The sequence below is a fragment of the Gobius niger genome (genome assembly GCF_951799975.1).
Source record: "Gobius niger genome assembly, chromosome: 9".
NCBI classification, from domain to species: Eukaryota; Metazoa; Chordata; class Actinopteri; order Gobiiformes; family Gobiidae; genus Gobius; species Gobius niger.
The window spans coordinates 17892653-17916297 of NC_136860.1; the positions used below are offsets into that span (position 1 = coordinate 17892653).

The 23645-nt window shown below is 44.0% G+C and overlaps 1 protein-coding gene across 2 annotated transcripts; it reads right to left on the reverse strand.

The window, feature by feature from the left end:
• Positions 1 to 411: 411 nt before the first annotated feature.
• Positions 412 to 23100, reverse strand: bcl9 (BCL9 transcription coactivator). 2 transcript variants are annotated; one of them, XM_079562395.1, is made up of 10 exons: positions 22805 to 23100; positions 20935 to 21097; positions 11765 to 12269; positions 9546 to 9859; positions 9352 to 9459; positions 8226 to 8403; positions 7693 to 7786; positions 5467 to 7615; positions 4874 to 5143; positions 412 to 2663 (listed from the first exon to the last, which is right to left on the reverse strand). In XM_079562395.1, the coding sequence occupies exons 3-10, from the start codon at positions 12037 to 12039 to the stop codon at positions 1624 to 1626; spliced, it is 4428 nt and encodes a 1475-aa protein (XP_079418521.1). In that variant the 5' UTR covers positions 12040 to 12269; positions 20935 to 21097; positions 22805 to 23100; the 3' UTR covers positions 412 to 1623. The 2 variants fall into 2 exon arrangements, with proteins under 2 accessions (XP_079418521.1, XP_079418522.1); XM_079562396.1 differs by lacking the exon at positions 22805 to 23100 and adding an exon at positions 22420 to 22750.
• Between the last annotated feature and the right edge of the window lie 545 nt (positions 23101 to 23645).

Sequence of the window (23645 nt, forward strand, 5' to 3'; positions counted from 1 at the left end):
ACTGCTGATCAATAATCAGTAACTGCATGTAATGTACAGACCTTGGCTTAGATGCAGGTTTACAAATTAAAACACATTTGGCACTTTTAACTCTAGACCTTTGATTTGTACACATAAACCAATAAACAATAACTCTATTATGACCTTGTATCCAGCCATTAATTACGCCTCTATGTTTAATTGTAGTTTTTTTTTTCTCAAGGCACGTTTTCACTTGACTTGAAGGGATTTCTTCTAAAATGAGGCATTGTATAAAATGTATTATTTTGTGTGTGATTGGGGGGTTAACAAGTGCTGGCCTTTGGTGCATCTGGAGCTCAAAGTTGCAGATGAATGCAGACTTAACATGTATTTGTCCACACAATTCACAAAGGCACACAATGCTTACAGCACACTCAACAGACATGTATATACCAAAACAATATCTTTTATTTGTAGTCCATCACCACAGCCCTGGTAGGCTATTCTGCACCAAAGCCAATGGAGAACACATGACAAGCTTATACAAGAGAAAAAGGAAGTCAATTGGATGGTAACGAGTATGCGTTTACATTTCTGCGGGCCCACTCCTACCCTTTGATACCAGATTTCTCTAGCTCCAGTTGAACACCTGCTGCTCCTGTCTCAATCTGCTGACCATTGGGGGATTATTGCTGTGGGAATGATTGTTACCCAGAGTCAACAAGTCAAAACAAACACAGGAACAATAAAGACACAGCACATCTGGGTATTGGCGGTATTCTTCTCACTGGCATTGCAACTTCTGTAAGTTTTGAAGCTTTCGTCAAAAGTTGCTCACATTTTTAAATATGACTTGAAGATCAAGCTGCCAGGATTCTCACACCTAATGCAATGCTTAAAAATAGAAAAAGAAGACTCTTTCTGCAGACGGTCCATGTTTGTGCTTTTTTAATAATACTATTTATCTTAATGAGGTCATAGTTTGGTTTGTTATACACTGGAGTTACAAAGAAAATTAAAATAGACTAAAATTCAAATGGCCCACCAATGGCAACAGTATTTTAGGGGGCGCTCCTCCAATGAAAGTTGGGCAGGAGGATTTGAGAGGTCACTGATAGAATGCCTATACATACACATACATAGCACACAAACATACAGTCTGTGAAAACAGCCACTCTATCATTCATACACGGATATACTGTACAGAAACAGTCAAAACAATGGAGCCAGAGACAAGATGGAGTTCCACTAATTTCTTCACAAACCACAAATTCTTTCTCTTTTCTCTTGTTCCAAACCACTTTCAGGACAAATCTGTTTTTTTTTTTTTAATTTGTAAAAGTAGACACATACTGTAGCATCTCCACGCTCACCTTGTAAATAATCAAAAAACACAAGAACAGTTATGCGAATTTTATGCACAACAATCCCATACATTCTGAAGTTCATGAGCCAATTTCAAATGTTCTTGTGGCAAGGTAGTCCTGTTTGGGCCAGTACAAAGTTACACTGCAATAGTTCCCATAAAGGACATGAACACCATTCTGCTCATTGATAAATCCTCTCACACTGTGAGTCAGATTTGTCCAAACACCATTGACACACCTGTCTTTACTCCGTCTGTGTAGTCCAAGAACATTCTAGATACAAAGATTTGTTGAATTAGAACATTCCAGGCCCAGGACTGAAGCCCATGTCCATGTCACGAGGCCTCATTTGACCTCCCATCATCATTGTCTGCTGAGGGGGGCCGCCCATGCCCTGAAGCGACATCATCATGTTGGGTGAGCCGCCAGGACCAGGGTGGGCCATTTGTCTACCCTGCATCATTCCCCCTGGACCCCCAGGGGACATCATCCGGTGCTGTGGTCCCATCATTCCCTGGCCCATGAATCCCGGTGGCCTCATAGAATTGTGTCCAGGGTTACCCATGGGCATGTCTTGGGGGCCTATTCCTCCAGGCGGCCCCCCAGGCATCCCACCCATTCCCTGCATGGACATTCCCATCCTTAGTGGACCATCTCCCATCATGCCCTGCATAGGGAAACCCGAAGGGTGCGGCGGTTTCCCCCCAGGATTGTCTCCCCCTCCTCTTGGAAAATAAGACAAAGTTTGGCTAGGCTTTTCAGATGGAATTATCCTGGACAAATCAAATTCAGGAATGCCCGATGCTCCTGGACGCATAACTTCATGAAGGTCTGCATCACTAAATCCACCTGGCATGTTGTTAAACTCCGGTCCTCCTGGTGTGTTTGGTTTGCACATGACTCCATCACCCCCTCCCCCATGTGGCATGTTTCCCATTCGTCCACCCATAGGCCCTCCATCGCCTTGAAAACCCATGGGATGTCCCGGAAAACCTTGGGGACCAGGGCCATTGTGCGGGGAGAAAGGTCCTTGCTGAGATGGAGACTGTGTTAGAGGATATCCCTGGTTCCGGTGGGGGTAACCCATACGTCCCTGTGGCATCATTTGAGGATTTGCCATGCCAGGATCCTGTGGATTTTGTGGTATCATCATGCCATGAGGCATCATGCCTGGACCCATGTTGGGGGCATTAGGAGAGGGCATCTGTGGCGGCATTCCATGGGACAGAGGCTGGGATCCCATAGGATTCATTCCCAAAGGACTGAGGGCAGGCATGGGTCCAGAGTTACCAGGTCCCATCATCCGCGGGTTGCCTTGGTGGTTCATTGACAAACCTGAGAGAGCGAACAAAAAATTAGCATCTTGCCAAACTCAGTAGATAGGACATGGTCTCAAAGAGAACTTTTCTGCCTTCAGTGGGCAAACCTTTCACAAACACATTCATTCACTATTGTCCCTTCACAGACAGTGGAGACATGGCCGGGTAAATGAACTAAAGAAAGACAACCCCACAAACCTCTAGATTTGTGTGTGTGTTTTTTTCTTAGGGTTTCATTTAAAGGAGCGTCATCTAAAAGCATTCACATACAAAAAAGTTGAAATTAACCAAACCAAAGCCAAACCTTTTTTGTCAGGGCACACAACTGGAGAGTGGTGGCAAATGGTAAACTTTAATTACCAATCTGAAATTTTAAGTCTCACAAAAGGTTCCTCCTGAAATATTTCAACCAAAACCTTTCCATATAGATATCACTATACTAAATGCTTATGATATTTGCACTAATATCAATATGTCTGTTAAAGAGGGGGTATTATGCTTTTTTCAGCCACATAGCACCAGTCTATAGCACACTACAATGATGACGAAACCTTCTGTTGGTCTGTCAATGCAGTAAATTAGAATAACTGCCTTGTATAAAATTGCTCTTTCAAAATGGCGGTAGCAAATGACTTGAAATAGGCCCCTGTCTCTTTAAAAACCTCTGACCCTTTCAGACACGCCCCCTCCACACGCTGTCTGTGGCATCACAACAACACTCCGCTCGTTGTCTCAAGTATTGAAACTACGATCGGTGCATTTTAATTTTTATTGTTGGAAAGGAGCTACTGTTTATCACTTTGTGAACAATGGCCACACAGGATATTATTTGGAGACGAACCTTCCACACCGGACGCTTGGAAGGGGCTCTTGCCTGAAAAATAACTGCTGTTTGGAGGCTTCTCTTTGCAACTGCCATGCCCTATGGATCTGTAACTATACCCCCATGGACGACACCAGGATCTGCAGGAGCCCATACCATTCAAAAGACGGACATTATCTGTGCAGGTGGACAGTGGTTTTTCGAGGTTACCCGTTAGCTTGTTATAATCGACTACAGCTCATTGTTGATGAAAAGTCTGCAATAAACCACAAATGTGTAAAGCCAGGCTCATTGTGTGATCATCGTAAAGGCTGCTTCGAGTAGTTGCTGCTTTATTGACGTTATTTGTGCATAATATGCTGCCTGTTTTCAATGAATGTTGTGAAGGTGAAGGTTGTTAGCTTGTCGCGGCTAATAGTGCCTTAGCTCCGAGAGAAACCACTCGGCTACGACTCACTGTAGATGAAATGTGAGCAATAAACTACACAATCAACAAGCCAGGCTCCGTGTGTGATCATCATAAAGGCTGCTTCAAGCAGTTGCCTGTTTTAGTGACGTTTTCAATGCATAATATGCTTGTATTCAGTGAATTTTCCCGTTAGCTTGTCGCGGCTAGCTTGTTAGCTCCGGGAGAAAACCACTCGGCTATGACCCATTGTAGATGAAATGTGAGCAATAAACTTCCAAATCAACAAGCCTGGCTCCGTGTGTGATCATTGTTAAACGGTTCTTTATGTGTGTGGTGGTTTTATTGACTTTATTTGTGCATATCTCTCGTTTTCACGTGATGACTCGAGGTTTAGCTTAGCATTAGCTTTCTCCGGAGGCTCTGTGCATCATCAAGGCCCAGCGCAGAACCAGACACTGAAATAAGCGTTCTTGTCACCGGTTTTAATCCTGGGTGTTTCGGTAACAGAAACACTGATGTGTGTCTTTGTAAAAGTCTGCTGTGGCTCCGGTTCACAACACATGAAGCTAATCCTCCATGATGACTCTGTTTACATCTTAGGGCTAGACACTGCGGGGAGGGGGTTCTGCTGAGGAGCAGTGGTTGGTTACTCGGCTGGTGACGAAAGGTCGGAGGCGTATCCTGGAGGTCGGAGGCGTTTCCTGAAGGAATCAGGCGTTTTATCCCTAAAATGGCCGCCATCGGAGTTTTTACAGATTACTCGAAAATACGTGAATGTGCCAAGGCAACACTTCAGGCATGTTTTTAATGAGGGAATGACTTAATAACATGATGTAAAGCTTGAAAAAGTCGATTTTGCATAATAGGCCCCCTTTAAAAATCTTAATCTATTGAATCTCTCCATCTAGGGACATAAATTGTGGCTATAGCACCCAACTATAAACGTGTTTACAAGCTTTTTGAAGTTTAGAGCATTGGCTTAACATAAACATACCATTATTGTTCCCTGAAGGCAGGTTGGGCGATCGGGCTGGTGGCGAGTCATCATCAGAACTTGCCACAGTCTTTATGGCATCGTGGTAGAGCGGAGTGGAGCTGGGCATGGCAAACTTGGACATGCGTGACATCATGATTGAGAGAGGGTTTTGAGATAGCGTTGGCTCCGGTGGTATTGTGTAAGGACTGCCAGACGGGACATTTCCTGGAAGAGACATTGATCCAGATGGAGCTCCTGATGAAGGAGGAGCGGCGGGACCATTACCACCTGCGAAGAACAAAATAAAAGAAACATCTAAGCTCTCATAGGTTTTCAAAGACTGTAATTAACATTGCAAGGGCAATTAGTCTTCTGCCACTTCAATGCCCACAAGAGGGAGCTGCTGCACCATTATCAAGACCCATGAACTTGGTTACTTTACATGACAGTGTAGTTTCTTTTCTTTTTCCTTTTTTTTTTTTTTTTACCCATCAAATAAAGATATGCAGATGTAACATATGCAGATGTGCAGCAAAATACAATGTTTCAAATAAATGCTTTACAATATTAATGTGAAAAGTAAAAGAAAAAATTAAAACAGGTAAAGATACCTTGCTCCATGTTGCCCATCATGTTTGGTGAGGTAATACTGAGAGGAGGCTTGCCACCCTGAGGTGGCACCCCAGGACTCTGCATGGGCGGCTTTGGTGACGAGGCCCATCCTGGAGATGGGTTAGGAAGGGAAGGAGACCTCATATGAACAGGAGAGGCACCTGCAGAGCCCATCATGGAGTGAGGGGACTTCATGGGTGCTGACGTAGGTGGTCCTGGAGGGGCAGGAGGGCCTGTGGGACCAGTCAACATGCCCGCCAACTGGGACGGTGTCTGAGGGGATTTGAGGTTTCCAGAAGGAGAACCCATCATTGGGGACTGGACTTGTCGCAGAGGGGGGGACTTAAGTGGGTTGACACTGGGGGAGTTGCCCCCTCCAGCCTGGACATTGAGATCAGCCGGTTTACGACTCCTTTGTCCTTGTGAGGGTCCAGGGCCAGATGGAAGGTGGTTCATGCGGCCATTGCCCCCAGGAGTAGCCCTGTGCTCTGGTCCAAAGCTCTGGTCTCCATGCGGACCCCTCATTCCTCCTGGCCCACCTGGGAAAGGCCGTCCAGGTCCCATTGGAAAGTCCCCTGGCTGCCCCTGCTCTGGAAAGGGAGGCCCCTGCATGGGCCTACCCTGTGGACCCATGCTATCCATGGGGGGGCCTCCTCCTGCTCTCATTCTCAGGATTTCATCTGGACTCATGTTCATTGGAGGGTCTCGGAGCTTTGAAGGGTGCATGTGTGGGCCTGGCCCTGGTCCAGGACCCATGCCAAACTCAGGTCCCATGTCCCTGCCTCCCATTCCCTGGAGCCTTGCAGAGGGGCTCATAGGACCATCTCCTGGCATACGTGGAAACATACCCATCCCATTCCCTGGCTCCATGCCCCCCCTTTGGTGGCCCATCATTCTCTGCATGTCCATCACCATGCCTGGTGGAAGACCCTTCTCTCCTCCCATTCCTTGGTGGAACATTGCTTCTTGGACAGACTGTGGATTTGGAAAACGCTCTCCTCGGCCACCTGGACCAGTGAACATACCCCCAGGTCCACCTGGAAACCCACGACCATCCCCCATTCGTGAAGGCATATCATCAGGCCAGCCCATACCAGGTCTTGGTGGACCCTCCATTTCAGGGTTCATCATTCCAGAGAATCCAGGCATCCTCTGCATATGAGGGGGCATGCCCCTTGGACCGGGGCCCATGGGGATACGCTCTTGATAATGGTCTGGGGGTCCTCCGGGTCCTCCCCACATCTCTCCCGGGCCCATTTGGTAAGGAGGAGGGGGGCCGCGCATCATGCCCCGTGGACCGTGTGGGTGCATCATCATATCAGGCATGGGTCGATGTTGCATCTCCTGTTTTTTTCTCTTCTCTTCATAAAACTCCTGCTGCAGCTTTAGCCATGCTACCTGCTCTGGGGTCATCTGGTCCCCGTCTCCACAGCCCCCCGGCACACCCATGTGTGGGCCCATTTCATCTTGTGGAAAGGGTGGCATGTCCCTTGGCCCGTGGGGAGGACCGAAAGGTGGCCCTTGTGGACGAGGTCCTCCTGGGCCAGGTGGTCCTAGGCTCTGTGACTGTGCCATCATAGCTTGTAGAGGACCCTGCTCAGACCTGCGGGGCCCACCATCAGGGCCTCCGTCATGGGGTCCCTGTGGAGGTCCAGGTGGAGCATCCCGATCGTCAGGAAAAAGCATGCGCTGAATGTCTCTTAAAGTTTGTAGTGAACGCTGCCGATGCTCCAGCTGCTCCTGGGACAGCCCCTCAGTGTTGGCCTCTATGTTCAGCAGCTCCTGGGCCAACTGCTGCTGCTGCTGCTGTGGGGTCAGACCGGTCCCTCCAGAAGCTCCACCCGGACCCTCCGTTGAGGAAGGGTTGAGTCCCGTCTCTGCCTGGGAGCCTGGACCCTGGTCCACTGTTGCTGTAGTGTTACTTGGGCTGCTGCTGGGAAGATTTTTGGATTCTGTGCTGGAAGATGAAGAACCTTCTTGTGGAAGAACACCTGTTTGGCTTCCTTGGCTTGAGGGCTGAGATGCATTTGCCTCTGCCATTCCAGGTAAGGACGGCTTTGATCCAGCCGGGTGACTCTGATCTTGACTTTGAGCAGACGGTTGCTGTGGAGGTTTGGAGTCATTTCCAAGGTTGTTTGCTGCATTGTTCTTTAAAAGAAGGAGAAATTAAATGAGGTGTGTACTAAACAATATTGCAGGTTTAAAATGTTGATGTTGGTGCTTACTAAAAGGTGAGCTTTGTCTTTGTTATTGGAGATGTTTTTCATGTGGAAGGCAATGATGTTTTCTGTATGGCCAGTGAGAACCGCATCAGCTGCCCTGAGGACATAAAGACAGCCATTAGGAAAAACAATGCACTAGGGTCATAGCGGTTCTGTCAAGGTTAACTGTTAATCTCTTAATACCAACTGTGTTAATCGAAGCCAAATGCCTACTCTTACAGACTGACATGCTTCAGAAACACTGTGGCTATGACTGGGAAAGAGGGGGGGGTTAGGTGTGGGGTGGATGAGAATCCTAACTGCACGCACATAAACAGCTGCAAACAAACATCAAAGACAAACACTACTGATGACAGGGACACAGAGATGCACTTTAGGCAATTTACATAGTTACCGCATTTAATTTTGAACTGCAATTTAGCAAATACATTACCATGGGTGTCTATACAGCAGTAGTTTCACATGGTATGAGCAAAGCAACACACAGTGTAAAGCACCAGCTTCACATAAGCAACAAGATGTTTCAGGTTTCTTACTTGTTAGCCAGCTCCGTAGTAAAGACATACACAAGCTTTGAGCCTGGTTTCTGACCAGTGGCAGGTTCTGTTGTTGATCCCTGGCCTCCAAGAGCATTGTGGGAGGGTGTGGATGAGCGACTGAGTCCCGTACTGGAGGTAGAATGAGTGTCTTGGGGCTTCACATCACTGTTGCAATCTATGAGGCACATCACAATAAAACAATGGCTTTAGTATTGATATAGATAGCTTCCTATTATAAAATAGAATGATGCGCTTAGATGTTTGCATGCTATGTATTTTTGTCTTTGTATGTGTAGACTTGTTTGTCCCCTTAGGGATATTTGTCCCCTGCATTTGAGTCATCCTTCAATGCCGCTTGGGCAACCCGTAAGGAGCAGTGGGCGAATGCAGTGCAGTGCCTGGGGACCCATCACTAGATGTTGACCCAGGCTAATGGTAAGAATCATCTGGCTGGAGGATTAACCATTTTTTGGGGTGATGGGGATATTGGAGCACCTGAAAGAAACCCATCCGGGCATGGTGGGTACAAGCAAACTGCACAAAGAGAGGCCAGCACGGTTTGGGAATTCGTGCTGAGACAAGAGCACTAACCACTCAGTGTCCGTGCCACCAGAGGTGTAATTGTAAATGTGATGGTAGTGTACTGTTTCGGAACAGCTTGCCCTGTTCAGTCCACCTGTGTTCAGTCCACCTGTGTACAGTTTCAGTGTTATTTCTGTAAATAAATTCATTAGTGTGGAACAAATGTTCACACTTGCGTACGCACAAACAATATTGAGAATAGACTGTATATTATGTCTTCGATTTGGTTCATTATCCAACACTTCCAAATGCAAGTGCATGAATGGAGGCTTACTGTAATATTGCAACGTCTGCAGTGTTCACAAGGAGTCCACTTGTGCAAAACTTCTTTTAGTTACTTGGGCTAATGACAAGTCCCCACTCTTAAGTCCTATGAGGAAAATGCTCCAATCTCCCCTATTGTGCAGTGAGTGACCATGCGTAGCAATAATGCAATCTAAGAAGACTTAGTTCTATTGTATGAAGCATTAAGCTTGAGACATAACTGAACTAAACAGTGATTTTAGTGTTCTGTTACACACTAATGCTTTACATTACTTACTGAAGAAGCCTTTGTCATCTTCATCGCTCTCCCCCCCAGAACACCAGTCAGCACCACTATAAGGCTGCCTCCTCTCTGCTACGCACATCCGCTTTACCCTGCTGCTCTCTATAGAGACACACAAACACCCAGTTGGAGACTTTACCTTGAACAATTCAGTAAAGTGAATGATCATATCAAACTGTGTATGTCACCTTTCTCTTCACTGGTCGGTGTGCCACCCTCTGGCTGGTCAAAGGACTCCACGGAGGTGCTCCTCTCCCTTTTCACTTTAACCTTGGAGCTGGGGCCAGACGTCAAGCCTTGGCCATTCTTTAGTCCCATACTCCCTGCCACACCCTGTGCCCCTTTGGAACCCAACGTCTTTGGGTCACAAGGTGAGGACTGCGATTGGCTGCCAGTGCTTCCTGGTTTACCCTGATTGGGCATTTTAGAGTCCATTTGGACGGCAGTGGACGGGGACATGACAGGAGGGGATCGCACCATGACCTCCGTCTTAGGTTTTGGGCTGCAAGACAAAAAAAAAAGTTGTTGGAAAATCAATTAATTGCATGTAATACAATGTATTGCATATAGTGACCTGAGATGGACAAAATTAATACTTATCACTCATCTAAAAGTACAACTAAATTACACATACACAGCCCTAGATCGCAATATAAATGATAAAAATATTTCTTGTTGTGCCAGGTCTCTATTAAAACTAAGACTGAAATAGCAATGTGAAGATAATGCACCCTTACAAGGTTACAGCCAACAGATGCTAATACAATGAAGAACAGCAAGAGCCGACAAAACAAAGACATCGTCTGCTAAAACAAAACAAAAAACAGTACTAGGACTGATGGGTATGAATTCTCTTGTCATGGCTGCAGCCACAACAGTTCAGGAAAGTTGCACACATCCAACTGGTAGAGCGCACCATTACCACACCCTAATCTCTTTTTTATGTCTCCTTCCCTCTCTCTCACATTTAGCCCTTTTACAAGTAATGTAAAACACATGAAAACTAGCTGAGGCCAAGCACAGTGCTGTATGTTCACTGAGACAGACATAGACAGCCATCCAATATGTAAGGCAAAGGTAGAACTTTGGCAATCAAGAGTCATTTCCAGAGGCTCCAGAGCCATGAGTCAGCAGGGAAAACATCCAAGCCAGTAGACTCCCTGACCCCGCAACCACTTGGGATCACACACCAGGAAGTGGCTGCTAAAAATGGAGAATTGAGTGTTTTTACATTTAGGATTGCAGCATAAATTGCTTGAACCAAAATTAATCTTTCAATCTGATACTGTGCGTACTCGGGGAAATACATAAATCATAGCATTATAGTATTCTTGTTTGTATACTGTACAACAGAGGAACATGCATTAAACATGTATTCAACAAAACGAACAATAAAAGTATGATTTACGTTTGATTTCCATCCATTAGAAGAAAGTAGGTTTCTCTGGGCTCCAGACCAACATTTTGTATTGGTTGCGGTGATGCATTCATGTTTTTCCTTGAAGGTCACTGGGACATAATTTCAATTAATCCCTTTAGAAATATTTAAATTCATCTCTTATATCCATACATTTATAGAAGATAGATTGAAATATTTTTCTTCTAATTATATAAATTATTAGCCTGGCTATCGCCAGAAAAAATATCACAAGTTATATTTAGTCTGGGGACCACTAATTAATTTTCTGGTAGGAGAGGTGTGGTTAACGATTGTCCACAGCCGTTTATTGGGCGCTACGACTGTCTATCATGTGTCTGCACGTAGCCATAGCCAATCGTATCATCGTATCAGATGACGTATGACGTACCCGCTGTAAACTTTCGAGCTAAACTATTTAAAACACGGTCTAAAGCTTGATCAAAAGATGGAGTCGCTCCTGTCATGTTGGATCAGTAAATCCGTAAACAAACCACAAGCTTCCATATATCGAATTGCTGTCCCTCCTCGATCTGTGATTGGTTCCCAAATCCATGCAAAAATATCGGCCATGGTCCCCAGGCTGTTGTGCAGTTCGAAATGATTCGAGCGCACACAGCAGCATATTTATTATTGAGATAAAATAATGATGATAATAATAATAATAATAATAATAATAATAACGAAACTATGAAATAATAAGGATTCGAAAAATAAGGATAATTGCAATATTGTTTTAGGCTTTTACTTTCTCATAGATACAAAAACAATATAGTAATGCAACTACACTAAACTCTAATAATGAGGATCTTGCACCAGTGCAACCAAGGAAAAATATTTATATATATATATGCTGAGCCCCTTTAAACAAAGACTCATCTTTAGCTTCCCATTGAGAGGGTTCAGCCGGACTCTTAGGAGCAGTGTTTAATACATAAACATGGCAGTGTTTGCGTATTGCACCATTAGAGCTTTGTGAACTGCTCTCACCTTTGTGTGTTGGTGGACGGGGAGTTCTTGAGCCGATTGGAGTGCATTGATGGGGCTCCCAGGACCACAGAGCAGGGTGGAGTAATGAGCTGGTGAGGACTGCCTGTGTGAGGTGCTTTGGCCCGCACGTTTCTAGAGCTCTGAACAGGATTTCCAAGTGTTGAGAGGCTTCTATCCTTGGATTCTTCTCGGTCTTTCTTCCCTCGTTCCTTCTTGTTGAAATGAGTCGCTGCTGATCCTGCCGCCGCTGGCCTCTCCTCTTGGACCTCCAACATTCTCTCTCTATCCTCGTCTGTGCGGACTGTGCGTGTGAGCGCGCGTGTAGATGAAAGTGTGTACTGTATGAGTGTGTGCGTGTGTGTGTGTGAGAGTGTGTGTGTGTGTGTGTGTGTATGTGTGTACGTGTAGACGTGTGGTCAAACTACAATAATACTGCAGGAGTCTTCTCTTGTTCTGGGTGTTTATGAAACTCCCCCAAGGGGGCTTTCAATGGCCCTTGGGCACACTGTTGGAAGAGAAAAGACAGGGAAAGAACAGTCAGTAAAATGAAGCACAATCAGACACAACTCCTCCTTGAATCAGTCAAGACCCACCGTGCAGGCAAAAAAGGACAGTGGTCTAAACTAACCCCAGAGGCCGGCACAGTAGCAACAGTACATTTTACAGAAAAATGAGTACAACATCACAGTACGCACAGCTAATATCACATTTGAACAATCGAAGATAATATAACTTTTATTGCTCCAAAACAGAGAGTGTTTTTCAGTAGTGCTTAGTTGGTATATGTTTCTAAAAAACAGAGATTATGAGAATTGCTCAAGAATGCTGTACAAAAGGGCAGCCTAGTCAGTCAAATTACACTGTCATCCTGGAAATATTTAGGAGCTCTTCCAACAACACTCCGCATTGCCCCCCACCCACCTCCCACCCTGTGAGAAGGAGGGGGTCCAGAGGTTGGGTGTCAGAGGGTCCCAGACTAATACAGTAGTGAGTCACAATCATTAAACAGTCAGAGCCTTTAGGTAAAACTACTTCAGAATTCATTTGTGCATAAACTCAACGTGCCTGTGTACAAAAAAAAAGTCTACTTCCAACTGCACTGTCAACATGTGGTATGTTTACAGACTAGTCCTGTATGATCTTGATGTCCAACAGGTCTCTGCTGGCTGCTGCCTTCTTCAACAAAACCTTGGCTATCTAGTTTGAGACAGAAACCAGGTACTAGGTGTGAGCTACGCATGACAATAACTAACTAAAGTTGAATGGTGACCTCCTGCCAATTTGGGGAGACTGTGATGTGGTCATTTTCAACTTGATGTGAGAGGGTATAACGGGTTTGGAGCCGAACATTATTTGGCTTCTTCGGGATATTTGAGAATTTATTTATTTATTATTTAATAGTACCTCCCTCACATTTCAGATGTTAATTTAGTGCATCACATAAACCGTAACCTGAAACACAAATACTTATATAATGGAATACAGTAAGTCGGCACGGTGACACAGTGGTTAGCACTCGTGCTTCACAGCTAGAAGGTCCCGGGTTCGATTCCCACCTGGACGGGGCCTTTCTGTGTGGAGTTTGCATGTTTCCCCTACCATTAAAACCAGCCTGCACAATAGGCCAGGATGAATGATCGATGTGTGTTTGAGTGTGCGAGTGTGAGACTGTGGTGTGTTCATTAACATGCACTGTCCCGACCAAAGGAAACAATAAATAAATGAAGTCATACAACACAAACAAGACAATACAACACAGGTTAAAAAACAAAAAAATAATCATCAAAGACAATGAGGAAAATTCGAGACGCATTGACAAAAAGCAAAGGCCCAGAGCAAACCTAACTGCACAGGCGTTAAAGTAAAATAAGGTATCCACGGACATTTTTCTCCCTCTATCTCCGGTTAAGCTGGTTAAGTGTCGATCATAACACAGAGCAGCTGCAGTGCGTACCAGTTAATGGGCAAACGGCATAATGAGGCTCTAAAAATGAGCTTTTTTGCTTCTGATATAAATATGAGTTTCCACATGAAAAGAGAGCAGAAAATAGTTCAATTCAATTAGATTTGGGTTTTCCAATGCGGGTGGTACTAAATAGGAGCATTTCATTTCACGCTCATGTAAGAGTGGGTGTCTGCTGCCCGGGCACAGTGATCAGAGCAGATCCTGCCTAGCTACGTCACTTTCTCTGAGAAGCCTATGGCAACATTCAATGGAAAGAGTTCAAGGTGTAAGGCTCAATGAAGAGAAGCCCTGACCCGGCTTCTGCAAATCCATTCACAGAGCAACAATTTTAAGGCTGCTACAGCAGCACAATATGAAAAGTGCTAAGGCAAATACATTCTCATTGGCTCATCTCAGCCCTGCTGCTGGCTCTAAAGACCCTGCTGATGTTTCAGCCTTATTTATGCAAATCCCATTTTGCAGTTCTGTCACAATGGAGTATTTCTCCCTTTTTTTAGTCCCCGACTCACTCTCCATCTGCTCAACTTCCATCTCAAATATATCTTTAGCCCATTACTTGTGTAGGGCAATAATAGATACAATATTTACACCTCCCTTCATTTTCTTGCAAAGCAGAAGATTCAAAGAAACGACTTGTCTGCGTGAGGAAGTAGTAGTTCACTTACCAAAAGAGCTTTTTAATCAAAGATACAACACTAAAAACATCTAAAGGATTTAATAAGCTAAAACGTTTCTTTAAAACACCATTTGTTTCAAAGGTAAGTGACCAGTGTTTTTTTCTTGTTTGTAGGAGTGGGTTTTGCAAACAAGCTCGTGGTCCAATACGCATGAAACATATTGTGAAAAACAGCATTTGAAATGGTCAGACAAGTATTAAAAATGTATGTGTACTCTTTTTTTTCACAGGCTTATTTTAAATTTTATAACTCCAGACAGAGGAGGTTCAATACAGTAAGTCTAGAAATATGGAAACGAATAGCAATATTCTGCTACATTGATATGTTAAAGTGGACATATTATCAGGTCTTAAAAATCAGACTTCAAAACAGTATTTTGGTGTCCTCAGCATTGGTATTTTACATTGTATAATTAGAAGTTGTGTCTATGCATTAAGAATGAAATAGAAACAATGAAAAACAGGTGCTAGAGCTGGTGAAGACTTTGACTGGGACTCCTCCTGCAGGCAACTGTAGGAATATTATGGGCTTTAGTAATGTGTCGGACAGTTTCGTGTTTTAACAATAACACAATTGAAGGAAGTACACAACGAAGTGCTGTCAATCTAGAAGAAGAAACAGCTTACTTAAACAGCTTTGCCCGAGGATTTCTGCCTGAATGTAGTGAAATACTACTCTAGGTACGTCTTGACGAGGGAATGATCTAACCACATGAATATACGTGAATATTGTATTGGTTGTGGAAGATAGGTCAAATATTTTGTTGCACTGTCTGGAAGGTGAAGGAGAATGTGCAGCTGGACACTCTGGGCCTCACCTGTCGAGGTGACTATCTCAGAAGTAAGTCCAGTACCACGCCCTGAGTCTACAGACACCATACAGAGCCACTTACAGTCAGCGCACACAGAATGTCAGGAATGCCGAGTGCCACTAAAGATAGAGCAGTGACGCCACCAATGCAACATTTGACATAATACACCTATCGTGACAGGAACAAGAGTGCCCACACAAGTAAGACCAGACCAGGCTTCATTACTAATGCCACGAGATGGACAAACATTTAAAATGAACACACTTTTCCACATTCTACTTCTGAAGTAAACTGACTGCATATTTTTGTCCTCCAAAGACATGTGTCTTAACAGTTTGTTCTCTCTCACTGATGTGTCCTGCTGGTCGATCAGCCCGTTCTTTGGTGGGCAGGCGATGCCCTGCACTCCCCAGGGAGGCGACATGTGCGTAACGTCATATTTTGTCTTATCAGATGGTAGTGACAGAAGCCTCTCTGTGTCCATCACAATGATGGAAGTGGCAATGAAAACAGGAGGAAAGCAAAGGAGTGTGATCCACATTTAGCCGGCGGAGGGGGAGCGTGGGTGTCTGTCTCAGACACACATAAAGAGCTGACTCACTTGTGACACATCTGCTGGCGTCGCTCGGGCACGCTGCCATGTGTGGCGGCCAGTTCCAGCAGCAGGACTGGCACTCAGCACTTAAGCCTGCTCTGATCTGTGTCTCGCACACTTCACCCTGCTTCTGCTTCTGTGTCCATCTGCCCTCTTCACTGGCTCCCTCTCTCACACACACACACACACACACACACACACACACATACACACGCACGCACACACACACACACACACACACACGCACAGCAGGAAACCACAAATACCGCTCTATTAGAACAGTGGTGCTACTAATCAAGTGCCTCAACTAAACAACAACATGAAAAATACAGAATGAGTGTATCCTGCGTGGCACTGCAAATGACGCTTTGTTGATGAGGTGGCCATAGCTGATATTTAAAACTCCACAGTGGAGGGGAGGACGTGTGCTGCTGCCCTGTGTGTAGACCCTTCTCTTGACTGTGCTCTTTGGTCCGTGACTCCCTCCCTCCATCGTTACAGTCGCTCCCACACTCGGGCACATTCCTCCCTCGCTCATGCTGGGAGGACGTCTCCCTGTAGCCACAAGCATTGTGGGAAATCCCAACGGCTTGGCCCTTCGAATCCGGACAGACCACTGAGGTCTTACTCGTGCCCTTCTAAGACCAAAACATATTTTTAAGCAACTCACCAAAAATTATGCAAACTGTTGAACAAAAATTATGAAATTCAAGTAAACCTTAAGTGGGAAGCGATCTGCTGAAAGCCCTTTTTGTCCCCAAGTTACCCCCGTGCGTCCTCATGGTGTGTCATTATCATGGAATTTTAAACACACCGACCAAGACCTGCCCAATCAAATGTACAACTACACAGTGATATACACTGTTATTCAGACAACAGTACAGATTCACACAGCACTGATGGTGAGCCAAAACACAAGATGTTTCTTTGATAATTCCATACCAACACTTAGTGTAGGTGACAATACAAATATTTGCATAACACAGCATCTCGGTAAAGGCAGGGGTGCAGACAGAACAACTGCAACTTGTCTTGGTATTACAGACGGAAAACAAAAATATACAGTACAGAATTTAGCTACTGTGTCAATTATGTCATTGGCTGATTTAGTTTAAGAAAAATCTGCGCATCCTTCAGAGTGAGAACTTTTTTAATAGGGTTTTTGGACCCTAGGCATTTTTTGACTGGACAGTTCAGTGTTAAAGGGGGTTCAGACCAGTGGATAATTTCTCTCCTTCATTTTGACGGACAGAGTTGTAAAAATCTGTCATGAGCTATTTTTATCCGTCATGAATGAATCTCTCATTATAAGCATTTTTTTAAAGAAATCTATATTGCCTATCTATAGACTGCATATTATTTAAGCTAGGAAAAATGTGAGATTGCAGGATATATGGAGCCAACCTAAACATGATCTGAACAGTCATGGAACACGAATTTTGTAACAGAAAGTGTTAAAACTTGCGCATAAAACTTATTCAGAGCCTCATCTGCTCAACAATATCACACATATTACACTAATATAGAAGTAAATTGGAGCTTATTATTTGCATTTTCTCAATTTTAACGCAACGTTGGAAGAAACAGTGGGTGTATGGGACAATATTTAGACTCGCAGTTCACATCATACGTCTTTGAAGCTGCACTACGCGGCGCATGGTCCGCACGCTCGTACCTCCGTGCCTCTCCTTTCTCGGTCCTTCATGTGTTTATCCAAATCAATGCGCTCTCAGCTCTGATGCGAGATCCACCGTGGCACTAAAAAGCTGTTCAGTTGCAGTGCAAAACGTTAAACCACGCGGTGAAGTAGCTGCTTTTAGAGAGAGAGAGCCCGACGCGGTCAGAAATGGAGCAGCGCTGCATTTGTATTTTAATTACGACTTGATTTTCAATCCGTCAAAATGTTCCGTCAAAGCTAAAAATATTCGGTAAATGACGGAGAATGTTCGGTTAATGTAACCTCTGGTTCAGACATTCACAAGACAGGACTTGAACCCGCAACCGTGTGGGGCGGCTAGTCCAATACCAAGGGGGGCCAGTGCCACCATGGCCACCTCTGTGCATTGCTTGTGCCAGTGGCGAAGCTACAAATAAACGTTACCTAACAAGTCATTATCGTGAAGAAATGCGAAAGAGACAGGTTGGTTGAAGAATTTGGTGTTTTGTGCTATAATTGTAATACACTTTAATATCAGCAAAGTTCAGAGTGTTCTTAAATTGAAACTATAGTATTAAGTCTAAGCTACTTTGTTTGGTGCGTGACAAAAAAGATTTTTCTGGAACCATTATCTAATTTACACAAGTGTAGTCAAAGCTTGCTTGATTAAGAAGGCTCGTCACAGCTGATGGATGCTTATTACTCAATCGTAAAATTAGCAAACTGATATCAAATTAAAACCAGGGCCTGTGAAATGTATCACATGCACCAACGTCTATGGTAAATTAGGTAAGTGAAGGAAATTAGACAACTATGAGGAGAAGATCCTCTGTCAGTCCAGTTGCAAACCTTGTGTGGCTGAACAAACGCACTGGATAGTTGATTTTCAGTTCAGAGCAGCATCACTTCCCTCTCTCCCTCCCTGACTGAGCCCTGTGCTGTGGTTATGTTTTTAAAGCTACTGTGATTAGCACTGTGCTACTGTACCACAGAAAAACAAGAAAAAACTGTGGCAGGAATCAGTGCGTGGCTTTTGTGCCGCTCTTCATTTTATCCAGCGCCTGCAGCTTGAATAGTTGGGGTGACTGCAGGTCAGAGCAGCCCACGGATTGCCACAGAGCAGTTTTGAGAAGAGCCTGTAAAAAGTGCGCCAAGATCAGCGCGTGTGCCACAACTGTCAATCACTGCAGGAAAACATGAAAACAGATTGATGGGTACACTGTGACTGAGCCAGACACATCCCTGAGGACCCTGTACACGCAACAACTCTTTCTACTCAATTTCACCAACTATACAGTAGAAAAGACGCAGACTTTTCCCATCATATCAACTAAGGTTAAACTGCACCCAATCAGAAACCATCCAATAGAATGCATGTAATTCACTTAATAAAACATCAACGCTAAATAAGTGCATGAACACATATTAAACACAACCTTTTCCCCAGCCCCAGAGGGAATACCACATAATTACTGTACTATTGTGTCGCTGAAAGTCATTACGCTGCTGAACTTTAATTCCTTAATTAATTGTGATTTAATGTCTGGTACAGCAGCAGGTACATTAATACTAAACCAATAAAACTGTGACCATGTGAAAGCTAAAACATTCTTAAGTGAATAAAGAATCCTCATTCAAAGAAATAAAGAAATATCAGAACCAATACTTGCACTAATTTGGTGTCATACTTAACACAAGCCCTGCTAGTTTAATTAGTAAAGCCATGAAGCAAACAAATGAGCGGAAAAAGAGAGGCCAATAGTTAAAGGAGTAAATAAATCCTGTCTGCTTTATATCAGTATCCATTTCCGCGCATCCTTCACCCTGCTGTGGTTTTTGGTTAACACTCGATGCCTCAGAAAGCAGCTAAACCGTGTCATACACATCTGTGAATGAGTCCGAGCATCACACGCTGCCCACCCCGGCTACAAGGGAAAGAACTTTCAGCACATTACAAGCAGGCGTGTGATGAAAGTGCACAATTCAAGGCTTCTCTTCTCTTGATAGTCGCCACAATACAGGCGACTATCACTGCAGGCACATCCAAACATAAACGTCATAGAGATACTAATAGATTATAACTTTAAATAATAGGTCAAATGAAATGTTCAGAGCTCAGCTGCATTCGTAACGGCCTTACCCATTTTACTTTAACCAAGGACAGTTTCTTCTTTTCAGCTTTACCTGAATCTAAAAGCTTCTTTTCTGGAGCTTACAGCCTATAGGCCCGCGTAACCCCCCATTTGAAATCTAAGATTTTTCCTTGTGTTGTTGCCACATTGTCGTCCATTTTTTGTCGTATTTTTTTAAAGCTTTTTTTTGTCCTGTTTCTGTAACTTTTTGGTTGCGTTCTTGTCGCTTTTTTGTTTGCTTTTTCATCACTCATTTGTCATATTTTTTATGCTTTATTGTCATGTTTTTGTTGCAATTTTGACCTTGTGTCTGTCTCGTTTTTGCTGCTATTTAGACTTTTTTTTTCTAGACTCTTTTAGATTTGGGTAATGCCAATCTGGAGAAAATGTGCTTGGTTAAGGCAGGGGTTAAGAGGTTAAAAACATTAAAAAGGAGGAGTGTCAAAATAATAAATGGTTGGTTATGGTCCAAACATCATCCCTAACTTTCTCAACACGTTTCTAACATTCAAATTCACAGGATTGTTTATTTATAATACATTTCCAGGGAGCAACTGTAAATTGTGGCAACTAGCTGTTGCTGCACACAAAGGTCCCTTTTTCCCAAACGCATGCTGAAACAATATACTAAAGCAAGTCTGATTTTAATGCACTCGAAGAAGAAACCATCAGGAAGACGGCCTTTCATATAGTACTGAAACCACAACAAAATATTAACAAGAACAGGACTGATGTTAAGAGAACCATTTACAAAATTATTGTTCCGAGTTGTGTACCTGAGTCAAAACCTTGATATTTTATATCTGACCATCCTGTGGATGCAGACAAACCTTTGTTCATTCATGATTTGAGTCATATTGCGTGCAATATTGATTGATCCGTCTTCATTTACACCAGTAGTTCTTCACACCAAGTACCACGTCATAAAATATTTGACCTACCAGTTACCACAAGGCCTAGGACAAGATCAAATCACTCAACCAGGTCTAAAAAGGTTCTAAAACAGACCTTAATTGAACTACTTTATGTCCAACTGTGTGTAAACCGGGCCTCGACTCGAAAAACATTTAACTTTAATGTAAAGCAGAACTGAAATCTCCAAAATCAAACGCATGAGTCATTAAGTGTAAAATTGCAGATGACGCCAGGTGCCACCTGAAGAAGCACAAGTACCACCAATAGTACCAACTTACACTATCACATAAAACAAAGTGTGTAATGTTTACATGATTTTCCATAAGACACTCAGGTTTAATAACAGCAAAGTTGTTTTCTCAAGTGTGTGGTGAGAGTGTGAGTGGAGTTAGGACAGAGTGGGGTGAGCAGGGTTACCTCAGAAGCCCCCCTGCCCTTTCAGCAGGGCCTCATATGGAGAAGCAGGCCTCAGCTCCCCTGGGCACTGATGTCTGCTCTCCTGACTCCTCCCAGTCAGCCGCGGAGGCTGTGCAGGAACCGGACCCACTAACACCACGCTACAGCCACTGCTCATTCACACCTGAAACACACAGAGATTCATTCATTACTGAAGCGCACATTCAGAAAAATCAACACATGTGAAACATGAAAAAGTACGGTAGCTTTCATTAAGTGGCCAACTTCTGTGAACTTCTTCTAATCATCAGTAAAAGGGGTCATTACAGAGGTTTTCCTAATTTGGTACATCAGCCGGGTTATTCTGTCAATCACCAGCAGTGCAAATTACATTAAAAACGACATAGAAACACTTTACTCAATTATTTGAGCTATCACGATTCATATATTTCAATTATAACCACTACTATAACCACTAAGCAAAAAGAGAAAAAATATGAAAATGCGCTTCAACAAACAAAAGGGGATAAGGAATAAGGACTGCAAAAATGTGTCTTGCCTGACGTCTATGCAACAGATCCATGTTCAATGCCAGACAGTAGTGTTGCCTAGCAATTGAGGAGATCTGAGTCAAAAGGAGCCATCATCGTCAGCCAATTATCACTGTTAAGTAACTTGACTATAAAATTAGACCACAGTTACATACACATTTTTGAGTCCTAGCATTAAGCTGACTGAATGAGGCATTGCATGACCTCAACATACTGGCTATTTAGGATCCTTTCTGGAGCCATGCAATTATGTATTCAGAAGTTGTACAAAGGGGTAGATGAGTGATTTAACAAACAATATTTTCCAGCTTTCTGATCTGTGTGGTTGTGCCAAGGTAAGACAGCACAGTGGCACTGGCACACGAGTTACTCACGGGCCTACTCGAGGAAGTCGTCCTAAAATACACCCAGACACGTTCAAAGCTAAAACTGCAAATAAACGTAAGCAGAGTCCTACTACTGAGGCTAGACTTCCCCCTCAAATCTCAGCGCCTCACTGGACAACTCTTGGCGGACAAAGTAATTCCATGGCGCTTGAAACTCCAGGAACTTTTTTTTTCTTTTTCCTAAAAGAAGTTGTTCCTGTTTCGCCAGAGAACTGGGGGGAAGGGAGGACTTGAGCACTTGCATTCATGGAGCCTCGGCCAGCGCAAACAAAGTCTTCCCCGAAGAGGGAGGCAGTGGACGGCGGCTACGAGCGAGAACAACGACGTCGACCCTAACCACACAAAAAGCACACATTAAAAATGGATCATCGGGGCTTTCGTTCAAATAAAGTCATTTAGATCCTCCTGGCTGCACGTTTATCTTTAAGTTTCGCTGCTTTGGTTAACAATGTAACAATTAAATCGCTCGGTAGATAGGGTTGACCGAAACAATCAGCAGACGAGGCCTATATTCATGTAACGCGTTTATAAAAGATATCAAGACATTCGGGATGAGGGAAATACAATACCAGCGGTGTGGTACTCCCGAAGAATGCAGAACATGCGTGCTGCATTGTATCCTTTTTTCATTTTCACGAAGCACGGGCGGTCCTCCAGTATAATGGGGTAAAAACCAATATTTCTCCGCGGGTTTTATACCACGCCGAAAACATCGTGAATAATCCGCTTTTGTGGCGCCGGGGTGGCCGCTTTCGTGCCTAAAATGTGCACGCTGTCTGCCAGGCCAGACGCGACGTGGGTTTGTTAGCCAGCCTTCGGGGACACGGGCAGGAGAAGAACGGATACCGGAGTGAGATGTCCCCGGGAGGAGGACCCGCGTGTGCCCGTTGCCAGGAGGCGAGCCGTTGCTCCAACACTTTCCGGGCAAACGTGGGGAAATAAAACGCCACTTACCTGCAACCATGGCTTAATCCGCGTTTTGTTCAAAGGACGAAAAAACGCCGCACTCATATCGAATCACAACATGATCGCGGTAACATTATGATATAGAAATATGTCTCCCCCTTTCGCCTGCGCTTTCCCGTGGTCCTACTCCATTACATCCCAGTCAAGATTTCCTGCCGTCTCCCCCTCCGCTGCGGCCCAATGGTTCAGTCCGAATTCTAAGTAGCGATTCTAGGTCAGGTCTGCGCGCTGTGAGCTAGTGAGACTGTGGCTGCCCAGCGAGACACCAGAGTCCGTCAATGGAGCTCCTGCACAGGTGATGCGTGCCTTACCGGACTCCCCTTTTGTTTTTGTTTTGTGTCTGACTGTGTTCGCCACTGCCAGAGGTGGTACGGTCCTGTGCACCTTTCGAGTCTAAATTAATATTGTGTTGCGCAAAAAAAAAAAAGTTGAGCAACTTCGCTTAGCCTAGTTTACGCCAAAACAAGGTCTGGGCACAAACGAAAACAAGGTGATCACTGTTTTGCTTTAGGGACTAGCAAAAAATATAGGCGGCGAAGATTGTTGACTGGATAGGTTGGCCTACTGTAGGGCCAATAGAACAATAATAAAACTATTATTATTATTATTATTATTATTATTATTATTATTAATATTATCATCATCATTGTTATTATTATTATTATTATCATCATTGTTATCATTATTATTATTATTATTATTATTATTATTATTATCATTGTTATCATTATTATTATTATTATCATCATCATCATCATGGGCGACGGTGGCGCAGATGGTAGAGCAGGTCGTCTCATGATCGGAAGGTCGGGGGTTCGATTCCCACCTC